The 12,986-nt window shown below is 38.4% G+C and overlaps 1 protein-coding gene across 2 annotated transcripts in view; it reads left to right on the plus strand.

Moving 5' to 3' along the window:
- The window catches only part of EDRF1 (erythroid differentiation regulatory factor 1), a 41,720-nt gene that overhangs the window by 12,056 nt on the left and 16,678 nt on the right, over positions 1–12,986 (plus strand). For both annotated transcript variants that reach the window (XM_087725967.1, XM_087725966.1), the window contains exons 5-13: positions 1,448–1,572; positions 2,809–2,968; positions 4,840–4,941; positions 5,211–5,332; positions 5,951–6,062; positions 6,927–7,074; positions 8,194–8,302; positions 10,195–10,306; positions 11,372–11,632. In XM_087725967.1, coding sequence (XP_087582093.1) covers positions 1,448–1,572; positions 2,809–2,968; positions 4,840–4,941; positions 5,211–5,332; positions 5,951–6,062; positions 6,927–7,074; positions 8,194–8,302; positions 10,195–10,306; positions 11,372–11,632 — 1,251 coding nt within the window. The remainder of the gene's footprint in view (positions 1–1,447; positions 1,573–2,808; positions 2,969–4,839; positions 4,942–5,210; positions 5,333–5,950; positions 6,063–6,926; positions 7,075–8,193; positions 8,303–10,194; positions 10,307–11,371; positions 11,633–12,986) is intronic.

A 12,986-nucleotide genomic window follows, 5' to 3' on the forward strand; every position in this document is an offset into this window, starting at 1 on the left:
TTCCCAGCGCAGGGAACTTCTCCGGCGGCTGGGGGGAGGCCGTCAAGCGGAACTCTCGGGTTGCCCGAAGGGCTTTGCAGGAAGAAACGCGGTGTTTCTTCCTGCAAAGCCCTTCTGGCGTCAAGCGGAACTCTCGGCAACCCGAGAGTTCCGCTTGACGGCCTCCCCCCAGCCGCCGGAGAAGTTCCCTGCGCTGGGAAGCCGGTGCGCGCCGCTGGCTGCCTGGCCGCGCTTGGCTGAGCTCGCCGCCTTCCTTCGGTTTTTAATTTGCGAGGCCGTTGCGGATTGGCGGAGGGCGCCGGCTAATGGGGAAAGTCGCTCCTTTTCCAGCTGGCTCCGGCGGCTTTTGAACTTTTCTCCCCCTCGGTTTCTGAACGGCGGGAGCGGCATTCCCGGGGACCGGGTTGTGTGGGTGGGGGTTAGGCGTCGTTCCCGTCCCCCTCTCCCCCCCACCCCGGCTTCTCAAAGGCGCAGCAGTCCTGCAAGGTGTAGAGGTTGGGGATGGCGGAGACAGACACACACACACACACACACACACACACAAGAAACGCCGCGTTTCTTCCTGCAAAGCCCTTCTGGCGTCAAGCGGAACTCTCGGGTTGCCCGAAGGGCTTTGCGGGGAAGAAACGCGGCTGGAGGCGCAAGGACGGTCCTGGCTGTGGGGCGCAGACTCGGTAAAAGCCTCTCTTTGGTTCCCTCCTCCTCCTCCTCCTCCTCCTCCTCCTCCTCCTCCTTCTTTCTGGAGCCCCTTCCTCAAAGATTTGGTACCAAAGCAATGGCGGTGAGGAAGTTGTGTCTTTTGGATTTTGCACTGTTGTCTTTTCAATGGTTCTCAGACTGGTTGAACCTTTAGCAGCTGGGGTGATATTCTTTACTGTTAAGGTTACAATTGGATGTGTTGGACAAATCTTAAAAGATGAAACTTTTATTAAAACGTTTGACTTAACTAAAAACGTCTTCCTTTTTCTTCTTCTTCTTAAATATGATTTATTTATTTATTTTTACTTCAGAAGTTTGATGACCGTTGTACAAACTAATCCAACCTAAATGTAGAGGAGGAGAAGAAGGGGGGGGATTTAAAAAGAGCAGAGGAAAAAGAAAAGAAAGCATGAAGAAAACATAAAGAAAGGGATGGGAGGGAGGGAAGGAAGGAAGGCACTTTATGTTGAAACAGAAAATATTATATAAGGAAGAAAATGGAAATAACTTTTTGCTCAAAGAGGTGTTTTTTCATTTCATATTTGCCTTTTAAGAGGAGTTAATGTTATAATTCATGTTCTAATGTTATAAATTTTAATCCAACATTAAGTTCCGAGCTTCCAAGTCATTTATTTTTAATGAAAAAAAATTTTACTCAAATTTTTGTGTTAAAATGGGGGATGCGTGTTATACGCCGGTGCGTGTTATACGCCGATAAATACGGTACTTATTTTTGTTTGTCATTTAGACTGGAGATTGGACATGGTTGAAAGAATTCTACCAGAGATTGATAGATCAGAAGTGGCAACGAAAGAAAAAGAGCAAAGAACATTGGTACCACAAAGCTATACTTTCCAAATTTTTATATTACAGGTACCTTTTTGGTATATTATTTTTTAATTTTGTTAAAATTGTTTTGTGTGTGTGTGTGTGTGTGTGTTTAACCTAGACTGTATCTACATCCTAAGTAAAACTTGTCATTTCAAAGCTTATACAACATTATATATCTTTTGTTTCTGAACTTTGACTGAAAAAAGAAGTGTGCATACCAGGTGATTTTTCTCTCCTGATTTTATAGTCCCTCCTTTCTCATGGAATGTCATTCCAAAAGCTCCTCGTTTGGAGAGCTGCAACTGCCTGTAGCTAGGCAAGGAAATATTAAAATTTCCATGAACATGTAGCACTTTGAATTCAGATGTAGTACAAAAAAATGAATGTTTTCTATTTAATATTTTCCTAAAGTATCTAATGAAATTTAATTAGCAGACTGTCTTATTGCTACAAAGACAGGCTCATAAGTTTATACTTTTGTAATGGTGAATCCATATAGTTGAATGGCAGCAAATTGCACGCCTAGGAAAATATATGACTTTTCAGGTCTAATATCTAGCTATCAGAAGCAAAATGATGAGACTCAGGGACAGGTAACTTCTTCAGGAAACTGGTTCCAAAGCAGAGACAAGGCTGAATCCCAAATTATATATATTGACAAATTATGCCAAAATAGTGTTTCAGGGAAAGTAAATAGATGCTCTCAGAAAATGGCAAATAGAATAATCTCCACAAAAAGAAAGACAGACAGACACACACACACACAAACACTGTATGTTACATCAAAATGCACCAAGATAAAACATGGGCAACATATATTCACATACTATTTACTCATCCCTTATTTAGTACACTCATGATACTTCTCCATTATCCTTTCTGCATGTGCTCCCCGGTAGCTGGCATTGTGTTAAACTACAAAGACTTTTATAGGATTATCCTTGGCAAGAAATACAGCATTATAAAATTAAGGCTAATTTTTTAAGTATGGTAGACTCCCATTTAAAAATGATAAATCTATTACGTTGCAGTTGCTTGGAATATAGATACCATCTTGAGAACTTTAGTTTTATGTAGATAAAAATGAAAGTGGCTGATTGAAAAATGTAATACTTATATTCTCTTCCGTTGAAACCATGCTACGGCATGTGATAAAAATACATTACAAAATTATGTTTGTTCACGTTGTAACTATTAGGATGTTATTAAAAATAACTATTAAAATGTAATGTTTTGTGAAAATGGTTTAATTAACATTCTCCGTTCCTTTCTTATCAGTATCAATGGTGATGAAGCTGCTCAGCCTGTTCCTGGTTCCAAAGAGCAGAATCAAGAAGAGACAACAGAAGATGAAACGGATGAACCTAGCAGGGTTTCTTGGCCAGCTCCTTTTGAAATGCCTTCCTCTCTTTCTGAAGATGCAAGTGCTTCTAATCAGGTAAATATTGTGTCCTTCCTATCTTGTTTCTTACAATCCCCATTGCCAATGTCTACTCTAGTGACCGTTGAACAGGAGGGAAAAATTGCTGCTTTCTGCCCTTTTTTATAAGTAGATGGGAGCAAAATACATCTTACAAATGAGTGTGCAAGAGCTCACTACATAGCATGGTGTGAAGAGTGTTCAAGATCTCCAAGTCATTTATGTCCATGATCTTAAGTATAAGTCCAATATAAGTTAGACTACCGTAATTGCTTTGATTTGCTTTGATTGGGTTTCAGAAGAGATTATAAAGTGCTACAGGTAACATGAATATTTGTGAGCTTCCTAGTTATATAGAAAGTAAAAAAGTTTGAGAAAAATACTTAAGTTATGCTCTTATCTGGTTTGATACGGTTTTCTTCCTGTTTTAAGCTCTGAATGGAGAGAATGGAAAAGAAACTTGGAAAAATAGATTGTTTAAAGCCTATGTAATACCCCATGTCCTTATGCCAGGCCATCTTAAGTTGTTATTACTTTGCTACAGGTAATCCTGTTAATAAGGAAAATCTGTAATTCAATCTTCGTATGTTGTTAGTAAAAAAATGTGCCAAATCTCTGCTGTATAATCATTACTTTTGCTGATGATATAAGATGCTCTTTGAGTATATTTCTGTTCTTCATATGTTCTTGAATTTGCTCCAAAATTTCCCCCGTCTCTTTATGGTCCATCTTTACAGAAATTCTGGTGTAAAATGTTCCAGAGTCCCAAGTATCCCAAAAAAGGAGAAATCTGTGTTTTGGCCAATCCGAAACTTCCCCCAACCCTTTGCAGCACTCTTATGCTCCTAATCTGGAACGGCTGCTGCTTCTGTTTAGCAACCCATGCATCTTGAGATTACAACTCTTAAATGATGTGATCACATGATGTTGTGCTTTGCAAATACATCTCTTACTAATAGCAATTCCATCCAAATTGCCATCTTAACCTGACAACTATCTGCACTTGAGAAAATTCCCTTTGTATCAAGATCACGGAATAGAGAAAGACAGACATAGGAAGTCAGAGACTCAAAGTTGGAAGAGATCGCTTCCTAGTGGAGGAATCTAGAAATAAAATACAAGGCCAAGTTACTGGCCAAGTTCAACTTTAATTTATTCAACGAAGAAGACAATTACCTCCCTAAGTAATTGTCAAAACTGCTCTGATGTTCTGATTTCCTATTATCTCTCTCTTCATAGGATTTAACTGCCAGTTGCTTGATCATTCCCTTTTAAGTTTCAGAGGGTTCCGAGTCTGGTTCTTAAATAGGATATGACACTTTTGAGGTGGGGTAGCATAGAATGAGATTACTGAAACTAGGAAAGCAAAGTCATTCCTCCGTGCAAATATAGTTCTTGTTCTGAATATGAGAGCTAGTCTTAAAAGAGAAGTCAGGGTTGGTTTTTCCATGATTGGACTCAGAAGTTCTGAGAATGAAAAACAGTTAATAAAACTCAAGACAATTTATAATATAAATGCAAGCAAACATTTTGTCATCCATTGGGAACATTAATAATTTTATTATTGCCAAACATTTCAGTACCTGCTAAATACATATAGAAGGCTAGTGTGTAAATAATCTTGCTTGAATTTTATGCAGAAATTGGTAGATTCATATTTTCTAGATAAGGCTGTTTATATGAACAAAGAAATTGCAAAGACTTAACAATGAGTTTGTTTATAAACAATTTTCATGATGGCCTGTTCAAAGATATTGGTTGAAGAAAATATGTATGTCAGTGAAAAAAAGCCTTCACAGATAGGTTATCCAATGTGCAAAACTTTATTGAAAGCAGAGTTTATATCATTTCAACATTAGAATCACTTATGCCCCTTGTGCTTTTCACAGGGAAGTGTACCTCTTGAATCCTCATATGTAGTGGGGCATGTGGCCTCAGCCCCCAAAGAACAAAACCTAACTACTTTGTTCAGTGACGGGGAAAGCAGTCAGGTATGATTTTATGTGGAATTTGACATGAGGAAAACCCTTTGCTCAGTTTGATTTACAGTGCAGCTGAGGGGGAAAAATCATTGTTATCAATTGTTTTGTGGCACCTTGATTTTTTTTTAATTATGAAAGTCTAGAATAGCTACCATGTATTATGGCTTATTTGCTCTTTGTGCATCTTGCTTTCTGTTAAGTCTGCAAAGCTATGCTGCATTTTCTTTTATAATAAAGAGAATAAATGTTTATACGTGGTATGTTCTTCAAATTTAAAGGGTCTTAAAAATGACTTCGTTAGGAACATCTTATGGACATTTGAAGATATCCACATGTTGGTAGGTTCAAATATGCCTATATTTGGAGGAGGAAGATACCCTGCTGTCAGCTTGCGTCTCAGGTGAATTAAGTGAATTAAATTAGATGGCTCCCTGTTGAAAAATGCTTCTGCCATTTTTTACTTATAACTTGTTGCTAATAAAGTCACTTCAAAAATGAATTCCTTGTTCAATATGAACTAAGCTTAAGTAGTTGCAATGGATGAGGAGCTTTCAAAAAGTCTAATCTATGTTTTACCCATTTGGCAAAGAAACCCTGTTCAATGTTGTTAGTATATTAAATTTGAAGGATTTAAAATACGTAAAATATTGTTAGGTCAAACTTATATTCTGGGTTCTATTCCGTATATTTTTCATTTTTTACCTCTGTAGTTGCAATTAATAATTTAATTTTTGTGATCTTCTGATTAGTTGGTTTTAAAGGACAATCTTTAAAGTTGCTTCTTAAGTTGAAGTTTCCACTACATAATAGAAATAAAATTACAAAAATGGTCATTATTTCAAAACCACTTTTGATTTCATATCTGCTGCAAATGTTTCCATTTTCCTGTTACTCCTGATAGCTAATATTCACAGATTTATATTGTATTAACAGTATTTAATTTGAAACCAACACTTCTATTTATATTTTAATGTCCTAACATTTTGTTGAAATAATACTAGAACATTTCTATTTGAAGGGATAACAATAAGCCAATTAATGTGCTAACAGGAATTGATTATTGGTTGGACAACTTGATCTGCAATGTTCCAGAACTTGTTATGTGTTTCCATGTCAATGGGATTGTTCAGGTATGTTTTCGGTCAAAACATTCTGATTGCTTTCTTAATCTCAATCAGCAAAAGAATAAGTCAGAGGAATAAAGTATACTTTTACTATGATTTTATCGAATGTGGTATCCCCCTATATATATATAGATAGATAGATAGATAGATAGATAGATAGATAGATAGATAGATAGATAGATAGATATAGATATATATATATATAGATATATATATATATAGATATATATATATATAGATATATATATAGATATATATATAGATATATAGATATATAGATATATATAGATATAGATATATAGATATATAGATATAGATATATAGATATATAGATATATAGATATATATATAAGTCCTGATGTAACCGTTGAAGTTCCTATCTAGCTTAGCTGATTACTGAAGAGCACACTAGTTGAAGAAAATGAAAGGCATCCATTTGTTAAATGCCAGGTCTGTGGTTCACAAAGCTCCCCTCGTCCGGGACCTAATTTTAGACGAGGGGGCAGACCCGGCATGTATTACTGAAACCTGGCTGGGCCCAGAGGGAGGAGTCCCCCTCACTGAAATGTGCCCAGAAGGTTTTCAGGTCATTAAATGGAGTATAGAGTGCCTCGATGGAGAGGCCCTGCCTGTCCTGGGCCTCCCAAGATCTACCACACCTCCTGAGACTCCCCAAGCCATACCCGCCGCTATACAGGGACACTGCAGTGGCCTTAACTTCAGGACCAGGTTGTTAGTAGCTTTGGGGGCATCTGCCATAGCTTCAAACAGTTGCTAAATGAGGACTGCCTGTATAATGAAACTTTTGCAATGAATAATCCAAATAGTATTTTTTTTTCCGTTCCAAAAATTGTTCCATTTTTGTTGTAGAAATATGAAATGATTAAGACAGAAGATATACCCAATTTGGAGAAGTCCAATTTCTCTACTAAAGTAATAAAAGATATTGCTCAAAATATTTTATCTTTTCTGAAATCAAATTGTACAAAAGAAGGACATACATACTGGCTGTTTAAAGGTAAACTTCCCCCTGACCAATAGGTTTTTTTTTTTTTAAATTGTTTTTGAAAGGGTGATTTGCAACCCGGCTATGACTAGGAATGAAATACGGTACTGAAGGCTCACAGTTCTTAGAAAATGAAGAAGATAGTGAAATAGCAATCTCTTTCCCAAAAGTTTCTAATCACTGGTTACACTGACAATGCATCAGAATCTACCAAACCAGTTACAAGAGGTTCCACCAGAAAGCAGGCCGCACCTACAGAAGAGGTTCCAAAATTTTTTGAAACCCACCACTGACACACACACACACACAGACTCACACAGAGAGAAAGAGAAAGAAAGGAAGAAAGAAATAAATTAAAAAAAGAAAAAAGAAAGAAAAAGTGAGAGATGAAAGAAAAAAAGGAAAAAGGGACAGAGAGACAAAAGGAAGGAAAGAGAGAGAGAGAGAGAAAACACATGGCCGGCAAGCCACTCCTACCAGGTCACATGGCCAGCAAGCCACTCCCACAAAGGAGGCCACACCCACAGAGTAGGTTTGAAATTTTTTTGAAACCCACCACTGATACAATGTCTCTCTTCATTTACACCAACATAAGGAGATAGTATTTTGTGCTATTAAGTTTGGGTTGGCCAATAGTGATCTTGTTAGCTTTCAGGCTTCCAGGGAAGGGGAGTAATAGCAATAGCACTTAGACTTGTATACTGCTTCACAGTGCTTTACAGCCCTCTCTAAGCAGTTTACAGAGTCAGCATATTGCTCCCAACAATCTGGGTCCTCATTTTACTGACCTTGGAAATCCTCAGAAAGCTGAGTCAACCAAGATCGAATTCCTGGCAGTCATCAGAATTAGCCTGCAATACTCTATTCTAACCACTGCACCACCCTGTCTCACACGTCTAATACCTTCATGTGCAATATGAGCTGAACAGGAAGAAAGCTTCCAATTTTTCAGTTTTCTGTGGTTGAAAAACTTTGAGCCATAATAATGGTTAGGTAAACTGAAAGCAGAGCAAATCTTTTTCATTAACTTTATATTCTAGAATGCGATAGAATTACCAACAATTCTGGCTTTTTATTCTTTGGACTTCTAATTTTATCAGACAAACTGATAGAAAACATTTTTCCTTTTAGCAAGTGGAAGTGATATAGTGAAGTTGTATGATCTCACTACCCTGTGTGAAGAAACAGAAGATAAATACCAAAACCCTTTCACAATGCCAGTAGCAATTCTTCTCTACAAGTAAGTTATTCTATATATCATGAGGATTCAAGTCTCTATAAAAGAAGGGTTCGGTCACCCTTCTTTTACATATGTACATTTAAGACCTTTACCGAAAGAAGAGTGTTAATCCTCTAGGCAATTGTTTTGATGCAGCACTTAATTTTTTAAAAAGTAATTAAATGGAGTCTGGTATTGGTATTTTGTAGGAGGCAAAATGCAATGAAAAAAGCAAAATATTTTGTTTGAGCAAATTGTTATATCATTATAATGATAGCATACCAGGGGAGACCTGATAGCAATGTTCCAATATCTCAGGGGCTGCCACAAAGAAGAGGGAGTCAAACTATTCTCCAAGGCACCTGAGGGTAGGACAAGAAGCAATGGGTGGAAACTCATCAAGGAGAGAAGCAATTTATAACTGAGGAGAAATTTCCTGACAGAACAGTTAATCAGTGGAACAGCTTGCCTCCAGAAGTTGTGAATGCCCCAACACTGCAAGTCTTTAAGAAGATGTTAGATAGCCATCTGTCTGAAACGGTATAGAGTTTCCTGTCTGGGCAGGGGGTTGGACTAGAAGACCTCCAAGGTCCCTTCCAACTCTGCTATTGTATTGTATTGTATTGTACTATCTGTATAGCAACCTGTTCTGACCCTCCCCCTCCGTATGGTGAGTCACGCTGACACAGTGTGACTGTTCGCCAATTTATTCACGGTAACTAACTCACAGACAAGACTTTGGCAGCAACCCAGACTTCCACAGATAAGAAATACACACAAGAACTTCTCCAGCTTTAGTATAACGGTTGTGTCCTGCAAAAGTCCTCCTCCCAAAGTCTCTTCTTATATACTCTCTTGGGAGGAGCCTAATCACAACCACCTGGGCCCGATTATCTTCTACGTCTCCGTAATTGCTGCCGGCGCTTATCTGCCCATCTCTGCCTGGCGTCCGGGACCAACTCCCTTAGCTCCTCCCCACTGCTCCAGGGCCTGACGTCAGGGACAAACTCCCTTTGGCTTTCACCGCTGCTCCATGCCTCAGGCGTCTCCTGGTGGCCAACCAGCCTCTCTGGTCCCTGCTCGGAGTCTGAACCCTGCCCAGGGTCCTCCACATCTTCCCGAGCCGACTCATAGGCTCCCTGGCTATCTGATTCTGTCGGCAGCTCCAACGGGTCCTGCTGGGCCACAACAGCAACCTTTCCTACCCTATAAGTATGTTGAGTAATGCTTAGTAAAAATTACATCTCATTAAATGGTTTATTGCAGCATTTGATCCCAAAGTTGAAATACTAATATTAATAAAAGTTCTAATTTGTCTTCAAGAAAATTAGAAAATGCTAATTAGTTGCATTTTATTTTAGTTTTGTAATCAACTAGGTACTTGAAGAAGTTGACAAGAAAAAAATTTACATTATATCTCATGCTGGTTTGCACCACAAGGATAGACAATGTCTTTTTGGGGGGGGGTGTTCAGTTTAATTATTTTATATGTTAAAAGCAAAGGAAACATTATGCCAACTTTATTTAGCTTGCTTTAGCCAAAGGGAGCAGCTGTGGGTCCCTTAGAACTAAAGCCAGCCCTGGTAAACTCTTTATCAGAGAGTGAAATATCTCATAATCTTTACAGGATTTTTGTCACTTCTAAGGCAAAAAGTAGGTGGGAAATGTGTGTTATGTGTTTAAAAGCAAAACTTATGCTGAAGTACTACAAAGATAACATTCAAACGAGTACATGTGTGAAGTTTAGAATTAATGTAAAGCATGTAAGAAAAGATTGTCTTCAATGACGTCAGCATTTTCTTGTCATTAAAATATTTACAATGCATTCTTTACTCGTACATATTTAAAATAAAATTTTAGTAGATATTTGAAACGTGAGAATTTTTATTTATTTTCTGTTCCCTTTTGCTTAGAGTTGCATGCAATATGATGTTGAAAAAAACTCAAAACCGGAAATATTATGGTACTATTAGAACTTTACTCCTTAACTGCGTAAAATTATTGGACAAAGGCAGGCATCCTCAGGTAAGAATTAAATCTGCATGCTCTTGTTTCCATATCAACTAGTGAAAACATTTTGTACAGACTGGTTAAAATTAAGTATATATTTGATCTCCAATTACAATGGAAGATTCTTCATGTTTATGCAACTTCACTGAATTCTAGATTGCACATAATGCCAAGCAGTGGTGGGTTTCAAAAATTGTTCAAATCTACTCTGTGGGTGTGGCCTCCTTTGTGGGAGTGGCTTGCCACCCATGTGACCGGATGGGAGTAGCTTGTTGCCCATGTGACCGGATATGAAGATGCCGACGACACTTGTCAGAACCACCTTAAATTACCTCACACACAGCACTGGCATGCATAAGAATACGATGTAAACTTGTTTTTCAAAAGGCATCTTTGGTTTGTGTTAAAACAACTTCAACACACGCAATGTTCTGATTGCACCACAAACGCAGTAGTCACCCTTACCTTTCACAGAGGCACTGAGTTTTATAAATATGAGCTTGATAGTGTAGAATAATCATATCCAAGGACCAGTGGTGGGTTTCAAAAATTTTTGGAACCTCTTCTGTAGGTGTGGCCTGCTTTCCGGGTCCACTGGTGGAACCTCTTCTAACCGATTCGGTAGATTTGACGAACCGGTTCTACCGAATAGGTGCGAACTGGTAGGAACCCACCTCTGATGGCAAGTCACTTCAATGAACTTTGGCTGTATACATTCTCTTCGTGTGGTTTCAAATATCTGGAATTTGTTGTATTTGACTGGTAGTTGAACCTGGCTTATTTTAATAAAGCACAACTTAAGTTAACTCAATTTGCCTTTTTTCAGCTATAACAGTTAAAATACCGGAACAGTGTCCTCACTGGGAAATTTTGGGTTGAAAACTTATTCACATACTGCCAAAATAACGTTTAGGGTTATAAGTGAACTTAATGAGTACATCCTATTCTACCATTTAAAATAATCAAGCATGATTTAACTGCAATTTTACCTTTAAATCCATTTTTAAGGTATGTGTAAAAAAAAAAATCTAGCGCTGGGAGACCTTTTGAATTCTTATTTCTGTCTTTATTTCAAATAAGATTATTGCCTCAGCAAATTACATGCTCTCAGAACTGTTCCAATTAGATGAGCCAAAAAGAGAAGAAAGCAGCGAATTTCCTTTAAATGGCAACTCTGATGAAAGTTACAGTGAAGAAGAAGAAGAAATGCCTGATAGTGACGAAAATGGATTGTATAGCACCAGCTCAGATTTTCCAGATGACAGCAAAGCCGTTGCTATAATCAAATCTGTTGGAGAATTGTCGGTACCTGAAAAATACAAGTCTACTCATCAAATACGTGTAAGTTTATCTACTGCATTTGATACGCCACTTCAGTTAACGTTGGGATTGTATTTTATGGTCTAAATCAGAGGTGGTTTGCTCCCGGTTCGGGAGCAACCAGTGGAATTCAGGCCCGGGTCGCAGAACCGGCAGCGACCCAGGCCTGCCACGCCCCAAAACTGGTTTCTTTGCCGCCCCTGTGCCGCCGCCATTTTGGTTTTTAGTGACTGCGTGTGCGCAGTTCACGGTAAACTATTCTATGCATGCATGAAGAACAATTTACATTGAAAAGCACACATTGGTTGCGAACCAATAGTAGCAACCCATTCCTGGTCTAAGTCTAATACAAGAGGAGTAGTTTTCAGTTGAAGATTATCTGGGTTACATTGGGTCCTCAGTGGAAATACATGTCTTTCAAAAATAGATGTCCAAATAATGGTTCCACCACAAAACCGCGGTAGACTAAAGCGCGCTCGACGAAAGCGCGTACGTGACATCATCACAGCGCGACGAAAACAGCACGCTATGAGCGGTAAACTTAAAATTAACGCGTAAATCTAAACCTAACCCCTCCAAACCTAACCCTAAGCCTAACCCTAAACCTAACCCTATACCTAACCCTTAACCTAACGCTAAACCTAACCCTTAACCTAACCCTAAACCTAACCCTTAACCTAACCCTAAACCTAACCCTTAACCTAACTCTAAACCTTACCCTTAACCTAACCCTAAACCTAACCCTTAACCTAACTCTAAACCTAACCCTAAACCTAACCCTAATGCTTAACGTAACCCTAAACCTAACCCTAACCCTAAACCTAACCCTTACCTTTATGTGAATCGGCTTGCTTTAAAAGCGCTTTTTAAAGCGCCCTTTTTTCTCCACGGTCGTATTTGTCGCGCTGCTGCTGATGTCACGAACGTGCTTTAATCGGGCGCGCTTTAGTGGACCGCGGTTTTGACGGGTCACACCAAATAATTTATTTCAAGTAAATAACTCCATATTATTTTTTTCTAACCCCTAACCCTATCAACTTTTTGGCTGTTTAGAATCTTTTAAACTTACATTAGATGAATCAGTTAACCTACCACTTTTTTTCTCTCCTTTCTTCGTTTTTAATTCCAAAGATGTGGGTTTTTAAAAAAATTTGCATGTATGACCCCTATGCATAATATGGATTATATCCGTACACTCTCAAACAATCCCCCAAACTCCCACAATATCATTTGATTGTATATATGACCACCTCTGCCTCTGGTTGTCTTTGATGAGAGTCTTACTGCAAAGGATCATTGGAAAAATACTATATTCATAACTTTCTGGAGTGACAACAGGGAAGGGTTCATCATTACTTCGGTGTGTGTATTTGAG

Source organism: Thamnophis sirtalis, unplaced genomic scaffold (assembly GCF_051295495.1).
Source record: "Thamnophis sirtalis isolate CommonGarterSnake01/CBP01778 unplaced genomic scaffold, rThaSir2_p1.2 scaffold_11, whole genome shotgun sequence".
Classification (NCBI taxonomy): domain Eukaryota; kingdom Metazoa; phylum Chordata; class Lepidosauria; order Squamata; family Natricidae; genus Thamnophis; species Thamnophis sirtalis.